This window comes from Festucalex cinctus, chromosome 1 (genome assembly GCF_051991245.1).
Source record: "Festucalex cinctus isolate MCC-2025b chromosome 1, RoL_Fcin_1.0, whole genome shotgun sequence".
NCBI classification, from domain to species: Eukaryota; Metazoa; Chordata; class Actinopteri; order Syngnathiformes; family Syngnathidae; genus Festucalex; species Festucalex cinctus.
Window position 1 is genome coordinate 4,009,343 of NC_135411.1, and position 27,768 is coordinate 4,037,110.

At 41.8% G+C, this 27,768-nt stretch overlaps 2 protein-coding genes and 1 long non-coding RNA gene across 3 annotated transcripts; 2 read left to right on the forward strand and 1 right to left on the reverse strand.

Annotated features, from left to right (window-relative positions):
• The first annotated feature begins 810 nt into the window (after positions 1-810).
• Positions 811-7,244, forward strand: tmem71 (transmembrane protein 71). Its single transcript, XM_077512451.1, has 10 exons — positions 811-978; positions 2,099-2,243; positions 2,332-2,377; positions 4,122-4,343; positions 4,460-4,749; positions 4,823-5,020; positions 5,953-6,019; positions 6,122-6,192; positions 6,285-6,337; positions 7,075-7,244. The coding sequence occupies exons 2-10, from the start codon at positions 2,210-2,212 to the stop codon at positions 7,096-7,098; spliced, it is 1,005 nt and encodes a 334-aa protein (XP_077368577.1). The 5' UTR covers positions 811-978; positions 2,099-2,209; the 3' UTR covers positions 7,099-7,244.
• Positions 7,245-13,836: 6,592 nt separating this feature from the next.
• Positions 13,837-26,261, reverse strand: LOC144006967 (uncharacterized). The gene is made up of 2 exons (XM_077506147.1): positions 25,438-26,261; positions 13,837-15,852 (listed from the first exon to the last, which is right to left on the reverse strand). Exons 1-2 carry the CDS (start codon positions 26,165-26,167, stop codon positions 14,420-14,422), a joined length of 2,163 nt encoding a protein of 720 aa, XP_077362273.1. The 5' UTR covers positions 26,168-26,261; the 3' UTR covers positions 13,837-14,419.
• On the forward strand, positions 19,562-21,613 carry LOC144007788 (uncharacterized). Its single transcript, XR_013280353.1, has 3 exons — positions 19,562-20,028; positions 20,741-20,984; positions 21,085-21,613. It is a non-coding gene; the product is annotated as an uncharacterized LOC144007788 (long non-coding RNA).
• Positions 26,262-27,768: the final 1,507 nt, after the last annotated feature.

A 27,768-nucleotide genomic window follows, 5' to 3' on the forward strand; every position in this document is an offset into this window, starting at 1 on the left:
TTTTTTTTGTGTTTTTTTTAAAGCCCTTAAAAATTTGTATTTTTTTTTCTTTTCAATTATGTAAAAAAGTTAACAAGTACAATATGTACAAAAACAAACGCAAAAAGAAACTTGTGGAAAACAATAAGTAAAAATGGTCAACACAAACTTGGCAGACAGGCAAGTCAGTCACATATTCTTTATCCTCTGCGATGAACGACCGATTTTAGCCTGTCAATATACGGTAATAATATTGTAAACGGTTTATTGCCTTATGTCTGTAATATACTGCCCCCGGTGGCCAAGGCGGGCACACCAGAAGGAGCAGCATCATGTCCATTGAACTGAAGTGAAAAGTGCGACAAAAACAGTTTCATTCTTTACATTCTGTTCCATTACTGTATGTTGTTATGAGAAAATATAAAAGCGTAAATATTTTTTGGGTTAAAATACATAAAATTACAATCATTTGGTGGAAGAAGCTGGAATTGGTCAAATGTATTTCCATTTCCATTCATTTTTTTTCCAGGGCTCATTATGTCCTCGATTTTATGTGAAGTTATGTTCCCGCTATAATAATAATAATGATAATAAATAAATGTCAACAAATGACTGTCCTAATAAACCATTTGAAAGCAACAAAAATATTTGAGTTGTTTTTTTTTTGTTTTTTTTTAAATGTATAGCAGTTGGACCTCATTTTGTTTTTTGGAATGCCAGAGGAAAAACACGCGGTGACTGTGAGCAAAATATGTTTACCTTTTTCTTTTTTTTTTACTTTGTAACTGCGGACCGGATACACTCTTAGTACTTCGAAAGTCGATTTCCGGTTCAGTGTGCAGGGCGTCTCTTTGGCGTTTCGGAGCATGAAAGAACACTTTTCCTTATTTCTTTGAAAATCCGAAAACATTTCACAGTCGTCAGGACGACAAACGACAACGGGAAGAATTGTCTTCGCGACCGGAAGCAGGATTTCGAAAGGCAGACGATCGTTGACACGTGAGTTTGGTTTTGTGACCTTTTTTTTTTTTTTTGTCGACTAAAGTCACTTTTGGGGCGCTCAACATGTCAAAACAACAACGACGTCTTCGCGTTACCACACGACAACACTGGAAAGTACTTTTTGTCGAATGCGATAATAGTTAGGGGGTGAAAAAATCTATATATCCGTCATCAAGTAAAACACGGCCAATGTATAATAGTTTATTGAATAAATACTTGTCTAATCGAAGTACAATAATGTACCTAAACATAACATGAATTAATCGAGCAAATATGTGAGGCACGCAGCTAAAAATAACCTCAGCGTCATATAGATTTTTTATTTATTTATTTTTTTTAGTGTTGAGACACTTTACGTTAAAATTTTAAGTGCAATCTTAACATTTTTAATCGAACGTTTGATTTATATTTTTTAAAAAGGGAATGCTATTTTATTTGCGGCTTTTTTTCTTTTTTCTTTTTTTTTTTGTCATTTTCCGGTGACGCGTTTGCTTCCAGCATCAGCAGTTCGACGCAATGCATGCTGGGAAACTCCGGATGCGCGGAGGAAAAAAAAAAAATCTATTCAAACACAAACAGGAAGTGAAATGAAAATAAAGCCGAGCTGCATCATTTTGATAACATGAAAATATGTTTGATTCATCGAGAGAATAATATTAACATGACTATGTGATAACCTAAAGGAGGGGGCGAAATGGGTCCTGGCCGACCTGAAAAGATCTTTTCGGATGACATCAAATGTAAGAACCAGTGCTGGCCCAAGCAAAATTAGATTTTGGAGCCCCCTATCAGCGCAAATAATACTGATTATTGGCAAATTCCGCAACACGATCAGCCGTGGGACTGATTTACACTATGACGCAATACTAAGTGGGACACTAACGTCATCTAAGTACCAACATAATAAAATACCCAATCATTTATTGAAAACATAATTTGATTTATTTTAGTTTTGAATAAAACGCAAAGCAAATGTACCAAAAAAGTATTAAATAAAATGACAACTTTTTAAAGTGACAACAAGTCGTCCGAGTTAAAGACATGACCTCACTTCCTGTTTTCCTTCCAATGATTTTGATTTTGTTGACGTTTATCCTGTTTTTTTTTCTGCGACCAGTCACGCATCCGTCAGTCACGGACGTCAGCAGAATGTGAGCCACGTCCCGATTGGACGCTCCCCATCATCCTTTGGTCTCGTCACCTGGTCCGCCCCGAGAAGTGAAGTGAGATGTCGCTCTTCTTCTCTGGAGCGGTCACCACCAGTATGTCCATTTTTTTTTTCTCCCCTTCCTCATGGTCATCATCACTCGCTCGATGCTAATTTTGAGCTAACGTTGGCTTCCCGTTCAGGTTCGCCAATCAAACGGCGCCTGAGGTCAAGCTCCGCCCAGCGGAGGTAAGCAGTTTTTGTCAGGGCAGATTCACATTGATTCAAGATCGTGTGACTCGTGTCCACTTCCTGTTTCACTGTATGTCGACGCCCCATTTTGTAATTTGTTGATGCATGTGACATGCCCACTTAATTTTTTATTATTACGTGACGTTTGTCCTCTTCCTGTTTTGCAATCACATGACTCATTTCCACTTCCTGTGTCATTATCATGTGACTTTTGGCCACTTCCTGTTTCACGATCAACTTCTACTTTCGGTTTAGCTTTCATGTGACGTTAGTCAGTTTCCTGTTCCACGACCTTGTGACTCATATCCACTTCCTGTTTTATTATTGCATAACATATGTCCACTTCCTGTTTTTACATAACTTGACTTCTGGCCACTTCCTGTTTCGTAATCACTCATGTCCACTTTCGGTTTAGCTGTCATGTGACTAGGTCACTTTCCTGTTTTGTTATCCCATGACTCATATCCACTTCCTGTTTATTATTACATGACTTCTGGCCACTTCCTGTTTCGTGCTGTTATGTGACTAGGTCAATTTCCTGTTTTGTCATTTCAATGACTCAAATCCACTTCCTGTTTTATTATTACATGACTCATATCCACTTCCTGTTTGTTATTACATGACTTATGTTCACTTCCTGTTTTTGTATAACCTGACTTCTGGCCACTTCCTGTTTCCTAATCAACTCATGTCCACTCTTGGTTTAGCTGTCATGTGACTAGGTCAATTTCCTGTTTTGTTATCCCATGACTCATATCCACTTCCCGTTTTATTATTACATGACTTCTGGCCACTTCCTGTTTCGTGCTGTTATGTGACTAGGTCAATTTCCTGTTTTGTCATTTCAATGACTCAAATCCACTTCCTGTTTTATTATTACATGACTCATATCCACTTCCTGTTGGTTATTACATGACTTATGTTCACTTCCTGTTTTTGTATAACCTGACTTCTGGCCACTTCCTGTTTCCTAATCAACTCATGTCCACTCTTGGTTTAGCTGTCATGTGACTAGGTCAATTTCCTGTTTTGTTATCCCATGACTCATATCCACTTCCTGTTTATTATTACATGACTTCTGGCCACTTCCTGTTTCGTGCTGTTATGTGACTAGGTCAATTTCCTGTTTTGTCATTTCAATGACTCAAATCCACTTCCTGTTTTATTATTACATGACTCATATCCACTTCCTGTTTGTTATTACATGACTTATGTTCACTTCCTGTTTTTGTATAAACTGACTTCTGGCCACTTCCTGTTTCCTAATCAACTCATGTCCACTCTTGGTTTAGCTGTCATGTGACTAGGTCAATTTCCTGTTTTGTTATCCCATGACTCATATCCACTTCCCATTTTATTATTACATGACTTCTGGCCACTTCCTGTTTTGTCATCAACTCATGTCTACTTTTGGTTTAGCTGTGACGTGACTTTAGGTCAGTTTCCTGTTCCGCGATCTTGTGACTCAGAGCCACTTCCTGTTTTATTATTGCGTCACACATGTCCACTTCCTGTTTTTCCATAACTTGACTTCTGGCCACTTCCTGTTTCATAATCAACTCATGTCGACTTATGCATGGTTTAGCTGTCATGTGAACTTAGCTCAATTTCCTGTTTTGCGATCTCGTGACTCACATCCACTTCCTTTTTATTACTGCGCCACTTCCTGTTTGGCAATCACCTGACGTCCGTCCGTTTTGCTGTCACCTGACCGCGAACAATCTGCCGGCGTCCGTCGCAGCCTGGACGTGTCCCTGCTGTCTCCCGACTCGTCGTACGTGTGCCGCCCGTCGTGGACCCCGTCGGACGGCGGCGTCCCTTCCCGCTGCCGCCGCCGCTCGCCCCGCCTCCTCACCAACGGCTACTACGCCGTGACCGACGACAGCTTCCTGCGGGACGAGGACGGCAACGTGTCGCTGACGTCCTGCGCCGCCAGCGTGTCCTACAAGGAGAACGCTTTCAGGTGGGAACGGGTTTGTAGGATGGTCCCGGTTTTCAGTCGGTTGGTCTTGGGTGGATCGACTGGGCGGGTGATCAGGTGGATCATGTTGTCGTGTTGCGTTTGATTTTTTTGTTAAGGGTATTCCGGAGGCGGCGACGTAAAGTGGGCGGTTCCCTGGCTCGCCTATTGAGCGACATCACCGAGAGCTGCCAGACCTGGCTGGACAGACGAGTCTTTGGGGGCGTCTTTCGGAACCAGGACCAGGTCCTGGACCCAAAGAAAGATCATGGCAACCAGGACCTGCTCCTGAACCAGGACCAGGACCGGGACTGGGCCCAGGGGGAAGGATTCACTTCGCTGGAAGAGCCGAGCTGGCCCGGCCTCGGCCGATCCCAAGCGGACAACGGCTGCAGCTTCTTCGCTTACGGTGCGAAGCCAACACAAACCGCGTTGTCCTTGTTCCATATTTTGTGTTGAATTGCGGAGATTTTGCCCTTCAGACCACAGCGAAGTGGCACCCCCACCTGACAAAGAGGCCCCGCCCCCCCAGCAGATGATCCAGGAGGAGATTTACTCTTTAATCGGTCAATCAGGCGAGCGCTTGCCCCAGTCGCTAGGCGGACTGTCGGAGCTCCTCCCGCCTCCTTCGACCTTTTACGGCAACGCCTGCCGGCAGCCCGACGTGCCTCGACGCGAAGGTCGTTTATTTACTCAAAGGCTCTTTTTTGAGAAATGTATTATTATTTAGGCTGCTATTTTAGTTTCATTATTATTATATTGTCATTATTATTTCTTATGTCATTTTTTTAATTAATTATGTCTTTTTTGTTTTATTTGATTATTGTCGTTTTGATTTTAGTTAATAAGCTCTTTTTATTATTGATTCATACATTTAATTTAATTTATTTTTTTACTATTACTTTTTTTCCCCTTATTTCTTTACCTTATTCTGAATTTTACTTATTAATTACTTTTTTATTTATTTAGTTACCCAAACATTACATATTAAAGTTTTTACAATTCTTTAAAATTCCCTACTCTATTTACATTTCTTTGTATTTATTTATTACTGTTACTATTGTTTTTACTTATTTCTTTACCTTTATTCGGAATGTTCCTTTTTTTTCCCTTTTAGTATTTTTACTTTTAATTTTATTTAGTTACCAAAACTTTGCATATTCAAACTTTTAAATTTCTTTACACTATATTTACATTTCTTTTTATTTAGTTTTAGTTTTATTGCTACTTTTATTTTTATTTTTTTACTTGAAACACTTTAAATTTTACTACTTTTATTCAGATTATTTTTTATTTATTTAATTAAACTAATTAATTTAATTCACTTTTATTCTGTTTTTTTTAGGGGGATTTTTTTATTATTATTACTTTCAATTTTATTAATACAACATTTACCGTTATTTTTGTTCTTTTTTTTTTTCTTTTTTTTTATTTATTTATTTATTTTTTTACCAATTCTAAGATGAGTTTAGTAAGTTTTTGACCTCCTTTATTCAGTTAAGGTTCATTTTAAAAAAATTTGTTGACTCTGTTAATGTAGTTTTTGTTTTGAATAACATTGTCATTTCTAATTATTCTATTTGATTTTTCCTTGCGTTTGTTGCGTTTCAAGGCAGAACGCCGAAGACGCTTTTCGCTTTGGTCTTCGCCTTCTTCGTCTTCACGACGCTCTGCTGGGGGTAAACGAAAACGTTTCATGTTTTTATTTCCATCTTATGAATTATGACGAGAAATTGTTGCTGCATGCGTCATGTTGTGACCGCATCGTTTCCTTTTTTCAGATGTTTGGCGGCGTGCGTGCTGACGACGGCGGCGGCGGCGTGCGCGATGATAACGACCACCGCGCACCCGCGTGAGTGTTACACGATCAGTCGCGACAAACGCCGCAAGGTTGGCGTGTGCGCTTTACGTGCAACGCTGTACAATGTTGTCGTCTCGCTTCAGGTGCGAGGACGTCAACCCGGCTGGGAGGAGGCTGGCGGCGCACCAAAACCGAGGTGGGTCAATCGGAAAAAAAAAAAAAATCTATTCGGAGATTTGAACAAGAAAAGTAATCAAGTCAAAAAGAACAAGTCAAAAAGTGAATCCTTATCAAAATCATAATAATAATATTAAGTAATGAAACAAAAATTGATTATTATAAAAAAAAAATTAAAAAAGGAAGAAAATATTAATAGGTAAGAAGTAAAAAAAAAAAAATGTATGGATTTAAAAAATGAGATTACTCAAACCAGCCTAGAAATAAATGTACTTTTTTTTCCATTTTAAAAAACTTTAAAAATCGAAAGGAGAGATGGATGAAAGAGGGATGAAAGATGAACAGAAGGATAGAGAGAGAGAGATGATGAGCTGGATGGATGAAAGGATGAAAGAGAGATAGATGGATGAAAGATGGACAGAGACAGGAGGATGGAGCAAGAGAGAGGGAGGGGGGGAGATGGATGGAAGAGGGACAGACAGACAGACGAGAGAGAGAGAGAGAGAGAGAGAGAGAGAGAGAAGAGGTATGATAGATAGAAAAATGTCTGGCGAAATAGAGAGAGGGATTTTAAACTGGATGATGGATGGATGGAAGAGAGAGAGCGAGCGAAGGGTCTTTTCAAAATAAGTAACTGATTACTGGAAGCAGTCAAATTTTTTTTTTTTTTTTTTTTTAGTCAAACAAAACATGTTCCTGAATGTATTTAAAAAAAACGTGAAACTTCCTTTGATGCTTTTCTTCCACTTTGTTCAGGACATCACTTCACGCAACGAGTGAACGGCCAGACTGCAGCGCCACCAACATGCACACAGACGTTGTTTTTTTTTGTTTTTTGTCAAAACAGCTCTGACGAGTGTCCCAACAGATCCCCAAAAAAAACACAAAAAACAAACAAACTTATTTCTGGCGTACCAAATGAACAAGAGACAATCCCGAGGAAACGCTCGCGTTCCTTCCATCCATGGTGCTGTTGGTTGCCATAGCAACCAAGGACGGGATTCTCATCGCCATGGCGACCAAACTCTCCTTTTCAAGCAAAGGTGAGGCTTGTTGACACTTTTGCACATTTGCATCATGTAATAGTATTGTAGTTTTATTTACCTCTCACACTCACCTAAAAAAAACTCACACACTTAGCAAAAACAAAAATTCTCAAACTCACCACAAAAGCTCTCACATAGGAGAGTAGTATGTGTAAGGTGTTTTTGTTTTTATGAGAAAGTTTTAGTAAGTACAAACTTTGTTGGGTAAGTGAATGTATGTGTGAGAAGTTTTTGGGTGTAACTCAGTTTGTTGGCGTTTGAGCGGTTTTGGTTTGGATGTTTGTGTGAGAGTTTTATAGCATGAGAGGTTTTTATGCACATGTGACACTGTGCGAGTTTTCTTCTTATGCATGCGTGAATTTGTTTTTCTGTGTATGGAAGAGAGTTTGTTTTTTTTTTAATGTGTGGAAAGGTATATTTTTGTGAATGTGATTTTTTTATGGGGATACATGAGAGGATTTGTGGTGTGTGCAAGGTTTTCAGGTGAGTGTCGAGTGTTTTTTGAAGTCGTTTTTAGGTATGTGTGAGTGTGAAGTTTTTGTTGACATTGAGTTTTGTTTTTTTTTGGTATGTGAGCATGACTTTTTTTTCGGTAGCATGAGAGTTTGTGATGTCTGAGAGGTGAGTGAAGCCTTTTTATTGTGTGTGTGTGTGTGTGTGAGAGGAGAGTTTTTTTTTTTTGGCTGAACAATTTTTAGGTGATGTGTGAGAGGATTTTTTTTTTTTTTGCCACATCATATTTATTTTCCAAGCACTTAATTAATTTTTTGACATCTGGCCATTGATTGGTCATGTATGGATTCATATAAAAGCTCATTTGCATATTTTATTGTGTGGAGCTAGAAGGGTCAAATGTCAAATATTTTTATTCACTACATTTTTTTTTTTTTTTAATAGATGAGAGCGTTGTGTCACCAAATATATCTTTATAATCTTGTCACTTGCTCATCAAGATGCATTCACGAATAATAATTGATTTGTCAGCTAATCAAAATAAAGTATTAATATTGTCACATGTAACCGACACGTGTTGGTTTAGCACTTCATGTTGATGATGTCATACTTTCATGCACATTAAAACTTGTGGAAAGATGAGGATTTGTCTTTTAGTGTTGTTTTGTCGATACATTTTTTTTTTTAATGCTTCTCAAATGGTGCTAAATGAGATTTTCAAAAGGATTCTTCAGCAAGATGAATTTTCGTGGTATTTTCCTTGTACTGCTCCCGCTGGCACGTTGGCAAACATATCTCGATATCGCGAAAGACAAGATTTGCTATGGCGCAGAATCCAACGTCGGCACGCGGCGGCCATCTTGTCGCAGGCAGGCGGTCTTCTCTGTTGTATTGATTGCGAGCGAACAATCCGAACAAACGTAAACGCTTGTGACCTCGCTTCGAACTTGATGGATTTACGCGCGATTCGCTTTCTCACAAACGTTAATAACGTAGCAATAATTCTGGATGGTCAATTATTTACTATGTGGATTATTATTAACAAGTACAGGACTCAGAAAATTTGAATATTGTGGTAAAGTCCATTATTTTCTGTAATGCAATTAAATAAGCAAAATTAAATATTGCAAGCCTTTTATTGTTTTAATATTGCTGATTATGGCATTTTTTTTTTTTTTTACTTGGTCTGAGTAAATGTTCTAATATTTTGAGATAAGATATTTGGCTGAAAATGTCATAATCAGCAATATTAAAACAATAAAAGGCTTGCAATATTTCAGGTGATTAGTAATGAATCCAGAATGTTTGACATTTTTGCTTATTTAATTGCATTACAGAAAATAATGGACTTTACTCCACAATATTCAACTTTTCTGAGACAGTCCTGTATGTAGTATAACTACTCTTACAAACTAAACTGCTTGGTAATGAGTTGACTTTTGGTAAAACGCTTTTTTGAGTTATTTAAAAGAACATGTACAATAAAAGCACATAGTAATGAATATATATTTATATATATAATTATATACTGCATGTTGCTTGTTTGATGCTAGTCAACATAGTAACGAAACTATAACTATGGAGTCACAACACTGACAATAAGATTTGGTATTGAAAAAAAAAAATGTCATTGTGGAAAAAGCTGCATTGACATTGAAACAAATGTTGGCATTGTAAAAGGTTGTATTGAAAAATAAAATACAGACATTGTAAAAACGCTATTTTATTTCAGCATATTTTTCATCATGATGTCTTGTTCAATGCCAATCTGCAGATTTTTTTTACGCTTTCTCTTTTTTTTTTTGTGTCACGTTTTTTCAGTTCCAACTCTCCTGTTTTCAGTTTCAGTTTCATATATCATATATGATATGATAGTATATGACCCGACTTCCGTGATTTTGCACAACTGTTTGGTTCCGGTCCGCGTTGCGAATTTCGCGCAACCGAAAGTATTTTTTACGCAGCCCGCACCTCGCAAAGCGAACCGGAACCAAACTGATGCGCAAAAACAGTCCCGCCTCTTCCCATGAACCAACTGCTGCTCCGTGACATGGAATTAAAAAAAAAAAAACAGACCAAAAGTTATCCTTTTATTTGAAGTTGAACTGGTGTACGTTAACATTCAAGTTACGTTTTGTTTACTTTCTATCTTTTGTTGCGTTTCTGTAAAGGACTTTGTGGCAGCTGTTTGAAAGCGTTGGATAAATCAAAGATGTCTTGACTTGTTGTCGGAGCGCTGCGCCAAAATTCGGCTCCGCCTCGTCCCGCTCAATCGGCCAGCGGATGGGTTGCCGGGCGGAACAGTTTGAGAAAGGGTCTGGTGAGAGCCCTGCCCACGCTGGAGAGGAAGTTGTTGGAGCCCGGGGCCGCGCCACTGCTGACCAGATCCATTTGGACCCTGAGGTGCCTGAAAACGGCATCGTCAAAGCCCGGCTCGTGCATCATCAGCGGCGTCTGAGCCGAGTCAAACTCCTTGGACAGCTCTCTGGCCACCGCCTGGATGACGGCGTCGTACTTGTCCATGTCGCTGAGGGCGGCGGCCATTTTGGGGCTTATCTCCTCCGCCGCCCTCTCCGACAGACGCTTGATGACGGGCAGGATAGCCGTGATCTTGGTGCACGATCTGAATCTCCACGACAGGCGCGTGACGAGGGCGCTGACCAGGGCGCTCACCAGGCTCCTGACGTGCGCCTGGTGCAGGCTACTGGTGGGCGACGGCAACGCCGCCGCCGCCGCCGGGCTGGCGGTCCCGCTGGTTGACGCCGTCGGGCTGGAGTCGTCCTCCGCCTGGCTGTGGCTCAGGCTGTCGATGAGCGTGTCGATTTCGTTGAGGGCTCCCGACACCTCCACGCAGCCCTTGGCGTTGACGCGCAGCACCTTGAGCCACAGGTACAGCTGCTGCATGTACTTCTTGATGGTGTCGTCGGTGATGGCGTAGAGGACGTTGCAGTACGCGTGCTGCCGCACCGTCATGGAGTGGTCGTCCTGCGCGGCCATCAGGTGCTCGTAGACCGTGTCGGTCAGCTGCTGCCGCTCTTCCTCCGTGCAGGCCTCCAGCTCCCAGTCCACGAGGTTGGACGTCAAGCTGTCGAACTTGCTGCTCAGCTCGTCCTCGGACAGGGGCCGCGACTGCGTGGACTTCTGGCTGCTTCTGTTCGAGCGGCGGCGGGCGGACTCGCCGGACCGCCCCCTCTGAAGGTTGACCACGAAGGGCGGCTGTGTCTTCCGGAACATGGCCTTGAGTCCCGCCATCATCTTGTGGAAGCGCGAGCGCCCGACGGTGTTGAGCGAGCTCCTGACGACCAGCTCGTTGCTGGAGGTGGAGGATTTGGGGCGGGACGAGAAGAAGCGCTTGACCTTGGCCAATATGGCGCTCATGTCGACGCAGGGTTTGGCGGGCACGCGCTCGGCGCACTGCTGCAACTGGACCATGGTCTGGACGATGTCCTCGGCGGCCATTTGCGCGTCCCGAGAGCGCCGCGCCGCTTCTTCTTCGCTCTCGTCCCGCCCCTCCTTGGCCCACTTGAGCAGGATGGCGGCAATGGAGTGGGTGGCGGCCTCCGCGTCCACCGGCGTGAGGCCGCTCATCCGGTAAAAGCGCTGCGTCATCTTGCTCAAGTACGACAAGCATTTGTGAGCGTGGCACACCATCTCGTAGAGCGTGTTGACGCTGGACATGGTGGCGTTGACGTAGAGCTCCGACTGGCCCTCGCTGCTGCTGAGCGCCGAGCTCAAGACCGAGTTCATCCTGACGTTGGCTTCCTTCTCGATGAGCGCCGTGAAGCGCTTGCCGCCCACGAAGTCCAGCTCGGGGACGTCGGCGGCGGCGGCGAAGGTGCTCATGATGCTGTCGCCCAGCTGCGGCGTGCACTTCTCGATGGCGCTGCTCATCTCGTCCGGGGACGCCCGTCCCTCCAGGTGCTCCACCAGGACCGGCACCACCAGGCGCAGGACCTCGGTGGCCACCGTCTGCACGATCTCGCCGCACATGTCGGCCAGGATCATGTCGATGGCCGGGTCCCGGACGCCGGCCGCCAGCAGCGCCCAGTGGGCCGGCGTGATCTTCAGGAAGTGTTTCTCGGTCAGGGACAGAAGAACCTGACTGGAAATGTAGCTGGCGTCGCTCTCCATCTTGATCCAAGTAAGAATCGATCGCTTGCTGTGTCCAAAAAAACAAACAATTCCTGCTCGCTGGACCGTTTCTGAATAATCTGATGTGAGGGCGCCTTGAACGACGATGTCACGCTCGATGTAAGTGTGACGTCGCTTCTCATTTAGGCTTGATGTCATGTTTAATACAAACAAGGTCTTTGAATGGAGACGCATGAGTGAAGTCATATAACCAGTGAGGTAATTAAGTACATTTTTTTTTTCATGTCACTGCACTCTGATACCTCGCGATCGAACGATATGGTCGTTTTCAAGGCCGATACCGGTACATACAAATTAGGGATGGTACCATAACGGAAATATCGTGATATTAAAACTACAATATATTGTCACCGTCATGTCATGATATTAAAAGCAACGCACCTGTTAAAAAAAAAAAGTCAGGTTGACTTCCATTTGTGCAGTTCTAGCACCTTCTGGTGGCTAGTTTTTTAGTGCAGTTGAATTTTCACAAGCCATGTTTTGGCCCTTCTATTAAAATTATGTTTAAAAATGCTCAGAAGAAGGGGAACGTAATTTGCTTGTGAACAGAGTCGATATGTGAAGGAACTCAATGGGTCCTTGCATTCGCAAGTGCCTCAATATATAGATTTATAGATATGTTATATAATATTTATATCATATTTTTCATCGCTGTACTGTACAAAAGCACAATATTGTGTGCGTGTATGTGGTTTTTTTTTAGTATCAGCTATTTTTTGTTTCACAATACTGTGACCTTTTTTTTTTTGTGTACCGCCAAACTCCCCACAATATCGTGACCTTCATATTGTGATCATATCGGATCGTGATGTTTGGATATCTGGAGTCTCGAAACGGCCCCTGTCCAGTTTGGCGGAGGAATACGAGTGTGCCAAGGTGAGACTAGAGATGACGCTGCTGGATTCAACCGACAGTCTCGTGGCCCAGGCTGCCGCTCGTTTGGCGACTGGGAGAAAGTGGACGCCAGCAGAGGCAACTCAACAGGCCAAAAAGCAGCTCTCAAGCGTAGCGATATCGTGGGACGAGTGCAGCCAGGGGAGGAGCGGTCTTGGCGCAGGAGTCGCCATGCCATTGTGGAGCGAGGCCACCGCACCCGAGAGACGAGCGCTGGCGGTTCAAGAGGTGCGCCAGCAAGAGGAGGTGGTGAGGTGTGCAAAAGCGGTGGCACAAGCAAGGCAAGGCCAATGGACGACCTGGGAGGGAGTGGCGAAGAGGAAGCTCTCCTGGCAGGAGCTGTGGGAGACATTTAGGATAAGCTTCACTATCAAAGCTGCCTACGATGTCTTGCCAACTCCCAAAAACCTCAACCAGTGGTATGGTGAAGTCCCTAATTGCTCCCTCTGCTCAACTCCTGCTACACTGAGGCACATCCTGGTTGTGCTGCACGACCAGTCTCACTCAAGGTCGGTACACCTGGCGGCACAACCAAGTGTTACGGTGTCTCGCAGAAGTGTTGGAACATCAGCGGACCAGCACCAACAAGCTCCCGACCCCCCTACAGGCCTACAGGCCCTCAAGACCAGAAGTGGGGCAGCTCAGCAGGGCACGTGACTGACTGCAAATTGTCGGCAGACCTGAACCAAAAGCTCTGCTTCCCACCAGAAATTGCGCTGACCAATTTGAGACCCGACCTCGTGCTGTGGTCAACCTCACTTAAGCACGTGTACATCATCGAGCTGACGGTGCCGTGGGAAAGTTCAGTTGAGGAGGCCTACGAGCGCAAGAAGCTGAGATGCACAAGAGCTGGCAGCCGAAGCTGAACAACGTGGCTGGGTAGGTAAAGATCCGCCCCGTCGAAGGAGGATGCAGAGGTTCTGTAGCAACTTCAACAACAAGGCTACTCCGAGAGGTGGGAGTACGAGGGAAGGCCCATCGGCAGGCCATCAAGGACCTCTCCAAAGCGGCAGAAAGAGGAAGTCAGTGGGTCTGGCTAAGGAGGAAGGACACCAGCTGGGCCATCAGGTGAGGGTCGGCATCCAGGGGGTGATCCTGGGACGCTGGGAATCACTGCTGAACTGATGAACCTTAGCTCTCTTCTAATGCTAATTGCTGCAAAATGGAAACAGAAACATACTTTTTCTTTCCTGATGAAAAAAGAGACTTTAATCTTTTTTTTTTTTTGATAGGTTCCATGCTTTTATAGCCATAAAACACAATATTCTGTGGGCCTTGCAAAATCAGTCAAAATCCAGTAAAACAGCCGGGAGCGAACGGGACTACTTCTGTGAAAATGGCGGCGAGTGAATGAGTTAATCATGGAAATATGTTATGTTAATTAATGGAACATTAAAGCTGTTCAAATATGAAACAGATTACAACCTGGTTGTTAAATACAGTGGCTCACAGTTATGACTGAAGTCTCAGATAAATCAATAATACATTTTCATACAGATCTTGCAGTGTACATGTACAAGTTTGGTTCGTATTTTCAAAATTTGAGTTTTTAAGCTTCAAAGATGACTGCCATTCTCACACTCGTGTCTCTCAGCAAGATATTTAGAAGAGAATCTTTTAGCACAAACACCGCAACTGAATAGTTCCTTCGCACCATGTGATCTTGTGTGTTTGTTGAAATATGATTGGTCAAAGAAGCTTTTGCCACAATCTGAGCAAGAAAAAGGTTTCTCGCCAGTGTGTCTTCTTGTATGTGCTTTGAACTTGGACTTGTCAAAGAAGCTTTTGCCACAATCGGAGCAAGAAAAAGGTTTCTCGCCAGTGTGGATTCTTGTATGCATTGTTAAATGTGACTTCCGATAGAAGCTTTTGCCACAATCTGAGCAAGAAAAAAGATTCTTTCCACTATGGAATTTTGTATGTATCGTTAATTCTGACTTCTGAAAGAAGCTTCTGCCACAATCTGAGCAAGAAAAAGGTTTCTCGCCACTATGGATAATTTTATGCCTTGTTAAAGCTGCCTTCCGGCAGAAGCTTTTGCCACAATTTAAACAAGAAAAAGGTTTTTCCCCAGTGTGTGTTATTGTATGTTTTGTTAACTGTGACTTCTGAAAGAAGCTTTTGCCACAATCTGAGCAAGAAAAATGTTTTTCCCCAGTGTGTGTTCTTGAATGTAATGTTAAATGTGACTTCAGAAAGAAGCTTTTGCCACAATCTGAGCAAGAAAAAGGTTTTTCCCCAGTGTGTCTTCTTGTATGTATTGTGAATTCTGACTTCCAAGAGAAGCTTTTGCCACAATCTAAACAAGAAAAAGGTTTTTCCCCAGTGTGTTTTCTTGTATGTCTTGTTAACTCTGACTTCCAAGAGAAGATTTTGCCACAATATAAACAAGAAAAAGGTTTTTCCCCAGTGTGTGTTCTTGAATGTCTTGTTAAATTTGACTTCCGAGAGAAGCTTTTGCCACAATCTAAACAAGAAAAAGGTTTTTCCCCAGTGTGTGTTCTCATGTGAATTTTCAAACTTCCTTTTGTACTCAATGTTTTCCCACAGTGAGAACATTCGCAGGATTTGTCGTCAGTGTGACGCGACCTATCACTATCAGCGCGTTCATCATTACCATGCAGATTATCATCATCATCATCATCATCATCATCATCATCATCATGAGAAGAAAGGGACCTTATGTCATCACTTTTTGCTTTTGATGATCCCCAGTGGTCTGCATCACTTTCTGGAATCATGTTTTGAGGATTTAAGATCCTGTTTGGAGGCTCCGCCCCTCTTCCCTCCTCACTCTCACCCTTGACTTCATCTTCACTCTTTAAAGGGGCGAAGGTCATTGGTGACTTGGTGACGTCATCCTCAACCTTCTCCTCTTTGACACGAACGGGCTTTTCTTCCTCTTCGATGTAAGGATGTTCTTCCTCCTCTTTAACATTCGGAGGCTTCATGTCCTGTTGGTCAGGACGAAGATATTTCTCAGCGACGTCTGCAGGACACAAAGAGACAAAACCAAATTTAGGTTGGTCAAGCGTGAGTTGATGTGTATTATCGTTTCTACAGTGGCACCTCGACTTGGGCCCAAAGCACACTCGGATTGGCCAATCCCAAAAAAATAAAAAATAAAATTTGGCGACAACACTGCACATGGAGCACTTTGATCTATGGATCAAAGGATGTGTCGGCTCTCTGGTCAGGCCGGAGCCGGAAGGCTGGCCGCAGCGTCACCTGTTCCAACACCTGTTGGCAGGCTGATGCACCAGGTCCCCTTTTGCGTTGTGAGTTGGAAGAAAAAGCGAGTCAGAACAAAGAATAGGCGGGAATCCAAAGTCAAGCTGAACAAAAAGCGGCTTATTTGGCAAAAGCACACTGAGACCATTCAATTTGCGCAAATGGAAAAAATCTTACAATTTCAGGAAGTGCAACAGTTTATAAAGCTTCACCCATGGTACAACCTCTTTTCCTGATTGGCTATCAAACCTGCCTGCCCACTTCACGCTTAGATCTTATTGGTAAGGGAAAGCCTCGGCCAAACCCACTTATTATGAGATGCAGTTTACTGAATGCTAATAGTATCTGCTTTTGACCACTAGGGGGTAGTGCGAGCTTAGTTTTGTGACTTCTACTGGTATCCAATTGTTATAAAGTGGCCCGCAGATCATACGTCTCCCCCCCATTCTTGAGACTATGGCGTTAGATTTGTGCCACAATTCCGTGCGTAACAAAATGTGTTTCGTACGTACCAAAAATGTGTTTCGTACGTACAAAATGTGTTTCGTACGTACCAAAAATGTGTTTCGTACGTACAAAATGTGTTTCGTGCGTACAAAACAGTCCTCGCGCACGCTTGCTACGTCTCTCCCTCAACACGTACGAAACTTTGATTTACGCTTGCGATGCAAGGGTCGAGGCGTAATATTTGTGCCACAATTCTTAACCAATCAGGAGTCGGACAGTAGAGCAAATCCTGATTGGCTGTTTAATATCCAATCAGGCAGAACTTTGACAACGTGTCGTCACGCCGCGTTGCATCATGGGCGCTTCTTCGATTTTTTTTGTTTTGTTTTGTTTACTAGCACTCGGTGCTTTCCTGTTTGTATTTTATCTGCATTTCTGCTGACTTTTATTTACTTAACAAAAGTTTTGTTATATTACGGGGTGAAGCAGCTCCCAACTGCTTTCCTGCTTAGCGGAAGACAAGTTTTAGCCCTCATGGGACCGTTGGATGACCGTTGGGGGGGACGCTAACTTCCGAATCGAAGACTACTTTCAACATTTTCATAACGGTAAGTAGCGTCTTTTAACTTGGCCACAATCACACACAGGCTTCCAAGACAATCAAAATTGTATGTAATAGTTACATACACGACATTGGCAATGGATGTGCATAGTTATGATGAAGAAAAAAAAATCGCCACCCCCTTTCTTTATTTTCTTATGCATTTTTAGTGCCTAGTGCCACCAAATGTATATCGTGTAACTAACAGACAGAAAAAAACATGGAATGTCCAAAAGCACTGTTAACACAATGCCATAGTTACTGATTTGTAAGTACGTTAGTGATATTGATTAGAAAATCGTGGAAAATTACGAGATATCAGCTCTTGAATTCAATTCACGAGTTAATTTTGTTGTCATTACCTTTATACTTGTGCACATAAATGCCATCTCAAACAAATCACTAAAGCAGCCTTTTACCACCTAAAAGACTTCGACCGAAGGGTTGCATGCTCCATACCAGAAGAACCTGACTCATGCTTTTATTTCCAGTAGACTTGATTATTGCAAAGGTCTTCTGACTGTTCTCCCTCAAAAGAGCATCACATTATAGCTGCAGAGGTTATGAAGTGGTTACCCTTAGTTGTACTAGACATTTAACATGAACAAGAAACTGTAGAAACATGGATGGTCACATGGTTTTCCCATAACTACATGAAGATGGATGGATATGATTGTTTCACGTTTTACAATTAATAACCTTGAGCTTTTGTTTGTTTCCAATTTACCAGGTAAACCAATCCAGATTGCGCATCGTTTCTATATCCGGGTCACAGTCATCAATACGATGTCTAAGGATAGAGAGTACAGCTGAGATGGATGGGACGGCGATGGATGGCTCCACAATAGCAGTCGACCATGCCTACTGTGTGTAAAACTTGAAATAAAAACTGCAAAGATGCACTGTAACTGAGGACGATTCATTTGATTTCAAAACAAAATGTACAGTTTGCTGTTTGTTGATGGATAATGCATCATTAAGTGTCAATTACAAATACAATGTGTAATATATTTTCATCTGTGGAACCTCTTGGGTCTTGCATTCTCAATACATCATCGTGAGTACAGTACTCTGAGGTCTTCTTGGTCAATGATGGGCAAATGTGCAGTGTGTGCACTTCCGCACTTTAATCTTGAAACCATAAATGTGTCATGTACTGCATTGGCACTGTACCTGCAATAGTATTTTGGTTATTGTTTACAGGTTGTTCCGAATACAGTGTGTGTGTGACACTTTTTATTTTTCTAATTGTCAATGATACCGTTTGCAAGACACATTTAAATAAGTTCCGTAAAAGTGTCGACAACTTACAGGAGGAAAAATATTTTAAAAATGTTTGATTTGGTATGCTGCAAAACAGGCCATTACAACTATTCGAACTTCAAATTATGATAGTCCAATGTTAATATTGTCATTCTTCAGGAGCTCTCGATTTCTCTGCTGTCAAGCTCAAGCTTCACGTTCTGACTCTTCCTACAGACATTTTAATGACTAAGTCAAATTGGTCTCATCAGCTGGCTCAAAAACGTCAGGAATTAGGGCTGCACAAAATTGGAAAATCATGCAATACGCGATTTTGCTGAATATAGCAATAGATATTGCAATATTGAATATGGATCTAAAGAAATGACTGATGATGATTTTATTATCTAATGAACAAATTCTATTTCTCATGCAGTAAAATGTATTCAGAGTTATTTAATTGTAATGACTTCAATAATGTTCAACTAGTGGATGGTGGTGCACATTTTAGCAAGTGGCTGACTGGTCAAATTCAGATAAAAGCAAAAAATTCCATATGAAACTTATTGCATGTCTGTTATATGCATATTGCATGGGCCAATAGCGCGATATCAATATTTTTTCCACTCCACTTCTTCATCTTCTGCTTCTCGTGGTGTTTTTGACACTTCTGTTGTGGTGTCATCAGGTGCATTCTGGGTCCTTTGTCATCTTTGTTGCCTGGTAATAAAAACAAAACCCAAGGTTAGCGCTCAGATTTGTAATTGTCTATCTGTTGTTATGGAAAAATGACAAGATCAACCATGTTTCTCACATTAGTAAAACAATTATTTTGGGCAAACATGTTTATTTCAACAGCTGCTAGTCCTGGTGTATGGTTGTCTTGTAACCAAAATGAATTCAATTCTTACGTCAATAACTATGGCATTGGACTGCCAAACACAGTGCTCTTATGTATTCAATGTTTTCTGTTATTCACGATATACCTTTAGTGGTACCAGGCACTAATTACTAAAGAAAAATGGATGGTCTAACATTTTCTTTTCTACTTCTTATACAACGCCACTCATGATGGCATGCATTGTTTAAGATTGTAATGATAGTAGCACGATCAAAAGAGGACAAAACTATAGGATTTACTGACTTAAAGGTACACTCAGTATTATACAGTGGCATCTAGTGGTGAAATAAAAAGTCATTCATTAAAAACAAACAAATGTTTGTGTTAGTAGTAAGTAAAAAGATATGTTGTATCGCATAAACATACATTTTTAAAATATAACGGTAAGTATATAAATCACGAATTATTGTACATAACCGCGCCTCGCCTGCTAGTGTCCGCCATGTTTCGCCGCCATCTTTCTGCTACGGGTGCAGTCAAAGACAAATTTCAGCGCTCCATTTCTTAACGCGTTTTTGGAACGCACTTCCGGTTTGTATGGCGACCGCATGTCCACGAAGAAGAAGAGTTTCCGGTCCCCGAAGAGAGCATTATCAAGCATGACAATTGCTTTGGGAATTTATTTTATTTCAGCGCGACAAAACAAGAGTTTATATTGTAGCCGCATTTGCCAGATGGAGAGAAATGAGGAACAGACTAGGTTTGGGACGTGCCGGTGCCTTCGACTGCTTTCTACTTGACCGGTAAGTAAGAGTACATTTGTTTTTACGTTTTGAGAGCGAGAGAAAAAGTATACACAGTACTAATTAATACGATGTTAGTACCTTTGTTTTACGATCACTGTAGCTGTTGATTAGCAACTCCGCACCACTCGAACGATTTCGTTATGTAGCTACTTGCTTTGGAAAAAAAAAAAAAAAAAAAAGATTCCCGCTGGCACGTTATATTTAGAGTAAACGCGCAAGTTATTGTGTAATGTAATGTAACTGTGATTTCGGAGGTATATTTGCCGATAGCTTCAATGGAAAATCTAAAGCATACTGTATTAGTGGAGGAGTTGAAAATTATTTTCGTTGTGGTTGGTGAAAATAGTGTTCTCGAAATTAATTTTCGGCAGGGAATAACTTTCTGGACTTAAATGCTGGCTGTACCGTAAGCACTGCTAGAGTCTGAACTCTCTCACTCAAGTGTGTACTGGTCCATTGTGTAATTGGGTGCACAAGAATTTACAGGCTGCTACGTTTTCCACGGAAATTCGACAAGCAAGCAGCCTTTGCATATTCTATGCAGTATGCAGTCAAGTTACTTTTATCTAGCTAATACAATGTTTTGGGCCCAAAAACTAAAGATCTTACCTCTATTTTGGGGGCTTTGTTGGAAAGTTGGTGACATATAGTAGTATCATCAATTATTCTATTTTATTTTATAATTTTGTTTTTGTTTGTGTCACACTAGATCAACAGCCAAACTTGAGGGGTTCCAGAACCATATTCTGATGTATACAAGCATTCATGCACCGTTTAAATACATCACCGACCTGCAAGAAAAAAAAATATCAAGGGGAGAGTCAGCAGCCAAATTGGAATGCCCCGAATGAGGACACTTGAATGGAGGACCCCAGAAGGCTTCGGTGTTGTACCACCAGTATCTCCACCTACCATATCTGAGCTGCAACAAACTGAAGTCAGCCGACGTCTTGGTATGTCATTTACATATGGACGGCATTGCACACTACATTAACTTTTTGTGTGAAGCAATACAGAATGGTCACATGTACAAGCACCACTTGTTTTACACAGGACCTGCTGACCAGGTGTCTGAAGCCATGGAGTGACTCCTCCCTCACTTTCCTCAGCAAGCCTTTGAAGAATATGATATCATCGTTGGTGGGAACATGCCCTCACTCCATAACATGTACTTGTGCAGTCAAGGAGCATGTCAAACTTAATAAAACCAGCAAACATTGAAGTGACTTCATTTTTACTGCAGTCTGTTCACACAATCAATGGACAAGCCTTCCTTAATTTTGCCCCAATAACATCATAGAGTAGGCGAAAAGTAGTGTTACAGATCATACTATGTGTTTGGGAGAGTTTGAGGAATGTTGCAATGTTAATGGGGGACAATGTCAGCACACACACACACACACAAAAAACAACAACAAAAAAACATCATGGTATTGAGTTAATCAGATATTTTAGCTGTGTACAACACATACCTGCTCTGTAACTACTTTTGGCCCAAACCTGTATGTCTATTTTCCATATTTTGAAATGCACAGCGTATTGGTAAAATTCTGGAACAACTGCAATTTATGTAGCTCATTATATTCTAACAGCATTTTTTTTTTTTTTTAGTTAATATGTTCATTTCATGTAGACTTTTATTTTACTTTATTTTATTTATTCATTTTCATGTACTGTACCTTACATTCATTGGCCAATGAAGAATTCCTTGTCATTGCAAGCATTTATAATAATTCTCCAGGCTTTTGATGTTTTACATTTCTGGTCATGTAAAATAGTGTTAGGTTAGGTGTCGAATGAACACTGCATGTTGACGCCAAAGGAAATAGTATTTTTTTAGTTATTCAAAATGTACAAATTAACACACAACAACAATATACAAGTTATACAAACTACAACAACAAGTGTCAGACATGGACTAATTATATGCCAGGTAAAAAACCTTTGTATTGTCCTCAAGGATCTGGGAAAGTGTCACTTATTTGCCACAAGTCCACCAAGGTGCTGCAGTCTGGGATCCAGGTACAGGAAATCATGGTGGTGCTGATGTGTCAGCAATGTGTCAAAAAGTATTTCTTGGTGTCAGTCTATCAGCTGGACTTGGATATCTTCATGTTCCTCCATGGTCATTTCCTGTACGAGTCTCTGCAAGAAGGTAACAATTGTATGTCAGATGAGTTACCAAATAATGAACTGAAAGTCACTGAGCCAATGAAGTACATTATTACATGAGCAAGACTATTTGTGAAAGCCATGTAAATTCCTGCACATCGAAGTACAAGGAAGCTGTTGTATCTTCAATCAAAACTAATTAAGTTGCTTAGTGATATTTATTAGGTAAAATTGTTCAACATGGTGACAAATCGATATCAGAGTAAAGGGTTTCAAATGTTTTTGTAAGCAGCACTTTTCTGAGTGGTTAGTAGCAACAAGACACGGGGGGAATTACGAGTCTTAGTTGCAGATGTGTAGTTCAGTTCACACCATTATTTTGTTCGATATACTAAACATATCAGCAAACGATGTAATCTAAATACCACATATTCCAAGCAAAGGTATGTTTTGAGCCATTCACATGCATCCTCGAATGGAATTATTTTTCCATGATGACATAATTGTACGTTACGAGACACCGCGTTCTCTTCCTCGTCCTCTTCCTCGTCGTCTCCCTCGCCGTCTCCCTCGCCCCCCACCCCCTCCTCGCCCCCTTTGAGATGGTCCACATGTCTATAAAACATATAACATAACTGTGTTCTCTGTTGCATGGTTTAGTTGCACTAACAAATATGAACATATATAGCCATTATCATTAGCTGACGTACAGTATTTCCAAACAATGCCGACAAAAATATTAATTCTGAAATTAAATGACTAAATCACAAATATTAGGGATCTGTACAGTATGTCTAACAAATGCAATTCACTTACGTCATCACTCGAGGGAATACCAGAAGTTGTTTGCGTTCTGTTCCGGTGAAATTAGTGGTAGGCTGTTGAAGTAGGGTCTCTCTGGGACGCCGTAGTTCGTGTGCGTAAAATCATTGCATTATCTTGTTTGACCGATAGATGGCGGTCGTGAGCTACACACTGCGGCTTTAAATACAGTACAGTATTTTGGAACTTACCATAATGAAAACGTAAGTAGCAGGTTAGCCTCTTCTCTTTTTTTCTTCTTCTATTTTATGCCGTCATCCAACATCACCATGAGCGCTAAAACTTGTTTTCCCTCCTTCTTCCGCTAAGCAGGAAAGCAGTTAGGAGCTGATTCATCCCGTAACATAACAAAACTTCGATTAAGTAAATAAAAGTCAGCAGAAATACAGACAAAAATTCAAACAGGAAAGGACCGAGTGCTTGTTTAAAAAAAAAAAATCAAAAAAAAAAAAATCGAAGAAGCGCCCATGATGCAACGCGGCGTGACGACACGTTGTTAAAGTTCTGCCTGATTGGATATTAAACAACCAATCAGGATTTGCTTTCCTGTCCGACTCCTGATTGGTTAAGAATTGTGGCACAAATATCACGCCTCGACCCTTGCATCGCAAGCGTAAATCAAAGTTTCGTACGTGTTGAGGAGAGACGAAGCAAGCGTGCGCGAGGACTGTTTTGTACGCACGAAACACATTTTGTACGCACGAAACACATTTTGTACGTACGAAACACATTTTGTACGTACGAAACACATTTTGTACGTACGAAACACTTTTGGTACGTACGAAACACATTTTTGGTACGTACGAAACACATTTTGTACGTACGAAACACATTTTTGGTACGTACGAAACACATTTTGTACGTACGAAACACATTTTGTACGTACGAAACACATTTTTGGTACGTACGAAACACATTTTTGGTACGTACGAAACACATTTTGTACGTACGAAACACATTTTTGGTACGTACGAAACACATTTTGTACGTACGAAACACATTTTGTTACGCACGGAATTGTGGCACAAATCTAACGCCATATGAGACCAGGAGAAATAACAGGTTTTTACTGGTATCAAAAGAACTTATTCGTACATAAAAAATAAGGCGACCTATCATTTACATTGTATAATCTAATAATTTTGCTAAAACTAACCTTTTGCAGACACCCAAAATAATGAGACCCTTGTCCTGAGCATCGTCCCTCAGCTAACAATTTGTAAAATAATGAGATCCTTGTTCTGAGCTTCTCCTATGACTGTCAACTGACAGTCATAAAATAATTAAAATTCTTGCTCTGACCTTTTTTCCGTCATGGTTGTAAACTTTTCAGGATATCCCTTGTTCGTTAGCCCTTAAGCGTGAAGGAGCAGTTTTCAACAGTTGACCACAGTGAACATGTGATTTCTTGTATTTTCAGCTGGCACCTTAGAGTTACAAAATTAAGTCAAATAAATGATTAATTGGTAACAAATACATGATTCCCTTTGTGACAAGTCAGGATACACACTGGCATTTAATTTCCTTAAGCTATTTAAACACAAGTAGCAATCATAAAGTTGTTTAGCATGAAAAGGATTTCACTTGAACATTTGGCCTCGAATAGGTCAATAGTTCAAGAGACAGCACCAAAAATCAGATCCCATAGATGATCTAAGGTTTTTCACCAGTTTGTGTTCTTTTGTTTATTGCAAACGTTGACTTCTGAGGGAAACCTTTGTGGGAGCTATTTCTTGACATTTTCCGTTCACTTTATAAGAGATGCTACTGACCCTGGGAATCTTCTGAACTAGGGGTGTGAATTGCCTAGTACCTGACGATTCGATTCGTATCACGATTCACAGGTCACGATTCGATTCGATACCGATTAATCCCGATACGAATGGTCACGATTCGATACCGATTAATCCCGATACGAATTTATAAGTCGATTGTTGCGATTTTTTTCCATTCAAATTTAGAAAATACTATCAGTAAATTTGTACATGTACACTGTAAGATTTGTATGAATATATTTATCTAAAACTTGAGGCTTATAACCGTGAGCCACTGTACACAAACAGTTTGCAATCTGTTTCACATTTGAACAGCATTAAAATAAAAATATTAAGGCTTAATGTGCCGTTCATATAACATTCTTCCATGCTCAAGGTGTGAATCCTAAAAAAAAAAAAAAAAAAAAAAAAAAAAAAAAAAAAAAAATCGATTCTGCCGATTATTGAATCGATTCGAGAATCGCGCGATGTAGTATCGCGATATATCGCCGAATCGATTTTTTTTTTTTACACCCCTATTCTGAACCATTTGTTTTTGTGACTAGAAATGTGCGAAATGTGTGAAAACCGCGCACCACTTCAATGGTTTGGCACCGGAGCCTACTGAATGAATGTATGGTTGTTGTGGACGAACTAGGCCGGGGAGATGCAGAGGACGGCGCAGAACGGCACACCCGGGAAAAGTGGCTCATCTTACCGCAGCGTTGGCACCGCTGCCCCGTGGCCGGGCAGCCGGGCGCTCGTGTCGGGTGAGATGGCGACCCGCAGTTCCCACAATGCTGCCGGGGTGTGGCGGCCCGGCGTCCCGCGACGTTCACCTCGAGCTCGTCGGGGGGAGGAAACGGCTCGGAGAAGAGAGGGGCCGACGGAGCTCCAGCCTGCGCCAGCGCAGCGGGGCGAGGATCCTCGGGCGGGCCCGGAGCCGCCAATTTAGCAGCCGACTCGAGCTGGAAAGCCAACTCCACTGCCTTCGACAGAGTCGTGTCGTCCGGTGACATAAAGAGTTTTTCCCGAAGTCGGGGACTGGTCGTGTGCTCTGCCAGTTGATCCCGAATCATTTCCTCCTCCAAAGTTCCAAATTTGCACAGGCTAGCCAAACCCCGGAGGTCGGCGACGTAACGGTGAACAGACTCACCCGGCCGCTGTATGCGTTGGCGAAAAACAATGCGGCGTACTATGACGCTCTGTGGAGCAGCAAAATGTCCGGACAGCAAATCCACACAGTCGTCAAAGTTCGGTGCGGGTCCAAGAGTTCGAAAAATCCGTTGTCCCTCGCAGCCCAGGCTGTGGACTAGCATAGCCCTTAGCCGAGCATCGCTAGCGTCGGCCAAGCCAATAGCCTCGATAAACGTCGTAAATGACTCGTACCAGCGGGGCCACGGAACCGGCGGCTCGCCCGGTAGCGATAGAAAAGGAGGATGCTCCATCCTCGTCGCCAATGTTATGCCCCAATAACGAGCGGACGACGGCTTGTGCTCACTGAACTTTTATTGTCTCATTTTCAAAAAACTCTCTTGGGGCGGTCGCTGTGACGTCACAACCGTGCGACCATAAACAATGGCTTAAAGTCATACACCACAGTTAAAAGGGATACTTTACTTATTTAGCCATTTTTGGCAGTCAAACATTAATATTTTGCCTATAATAAATGTGATATTTTCATTATTTTTCACGTCCAATTAGTACCTTTAAAAACACATTTTGCAACTTGCTGTCGACTGAAAATGACATCACAAGGGCTCAGGTAACCAATCACAGCTCAGCTTGTGAATGTCACCTGACCAACAGCTGAGCTGTGATTGGTTACCTGAGCCCCTGTGATGTCATTTTCAGTCAACAGCAAGTTGCAAAACGTGTTTTTAAAGGTACTAAATCTAATTGTACATGAAAAATAACAAAAGTATCAAATTAATTACAGACTAACTTTAACTTTTTATTGCTATCATGGGCTAAATAAGTGAAGTGTCCCTTAAACTGCCTATTTAATGTTAACAAGCAATATCGATTTTGACGCCTGCGTATCGATACGTGTATTGTAATGAGGCCCACAACGATATATTGCCGTATCGATTTTTTTAGCACACCAATAAACTTGCCTTGCCTTGCCTTGTCAGTCTCTGCATTTAAAAAAAAAAAATCAATAACAATAATATTAATAATACATTTTAAAAAACTTAACTTTGTGTGTAAAATGACATCCAGGACGGTTCCCCGTACAAGTTGCATAGCTCATCTGAGGACTGCTTGTGAAATTACAAATTTCTATGTTTTGATTGTGGCCATCTGATTAATTAGTCCGACGTTACATTTTTTTTAATTTTTTTTTTACTTTACAATATTATTTTGCGGTCCGGATTAAACCCTTTTGCGGGCCTGATCCGGCCCGCGGGCCGTATGTTTGATACCTCTTGTTGTGATATGTAACTGGAACTAGTTACTGCCTCCTGGCGGAGTGATACGCTGTGTACGAAAGGCTGGAGGAGCGTATGGATATGGTAATGAGGCTTGTGTAGTAAAGAGTGGAGTGCACTAAAAAGATCATCTGAACTCTACCAAAGACTCATTATTGCTTCACGAATAACACAACACCACTGGTTTATAGTCTGCTCGCGAGCAAGATGGCCGCCCTGTGACTTCAACGGCTTGCATGGGCTATATCGGCTAACGCCAGTTAGTGTTCACTGTTCTCAGTCTAGTTAGCTTAGCTTAGCTTAGCTTAGCTTAGCTTAGCTTAGCTTAGCTTAGCTCGCTAGCCGCTAACAAAGAGAAGCACATAACACGTGGCCAGGAAGAGATCGAGTGTGACTTTGTTGGCATTATTGTGCCAAAATGTGTGCGAGAACGACACCAAAGTACGAGGAGGAACTCTTTGGAGTCAAAGAAGAGAACGAGCAACATTTTCAACCGCTGGACGATGTTTGCCAGCAGCCTCGAATTGTGCTACACACAACAGGTTTGTGCACTTCTTACTCTCCTTTGCTTAGCACTAATAAATAGCGTTAAAAAAAAAAATCAATGCAGTCTGTAA

Excerpts from the sequence above, each read along its gene's own strand:
- tmem71 (XM_077512451.1), top strand. The coding sequence starts at position 2,210 with ATGTCGCTCTTCTTCTCTGGAGCGGTCACCACCA. Across the intron at positions 5,021-5,952 it reads CGACGTGCCTCGACGCGAAG|GCAGAACGCCGAAGACGCTT; the intron begins GTCGTTTATTTA and ends TTGCGTTTCAAG. Across the intron at positions 6,193-6,284 it reads AACGACCACCGCGCACCCGC|GTGCGAGGACGTCAACCCGG; the intron begins GTGAGTGTTACA and ends GTCTCGCTTCAG.
- LOC144006967 (XM_077506147.1), bottom strand. The coding sequence starts at position 26,167 with ATGGAGCATCCTCCTTTTCTATCGCTACCGGGCGAGCCGCCGGTTCCG. Across the intron at positions 15,853-25,437 it reads GCAGCGGTGCCAACGCTGCG|ACGTCGCTGAGAAATATCTT; the intron begins GTAAGATGAGCC and ends TGTGTCCTGCAG.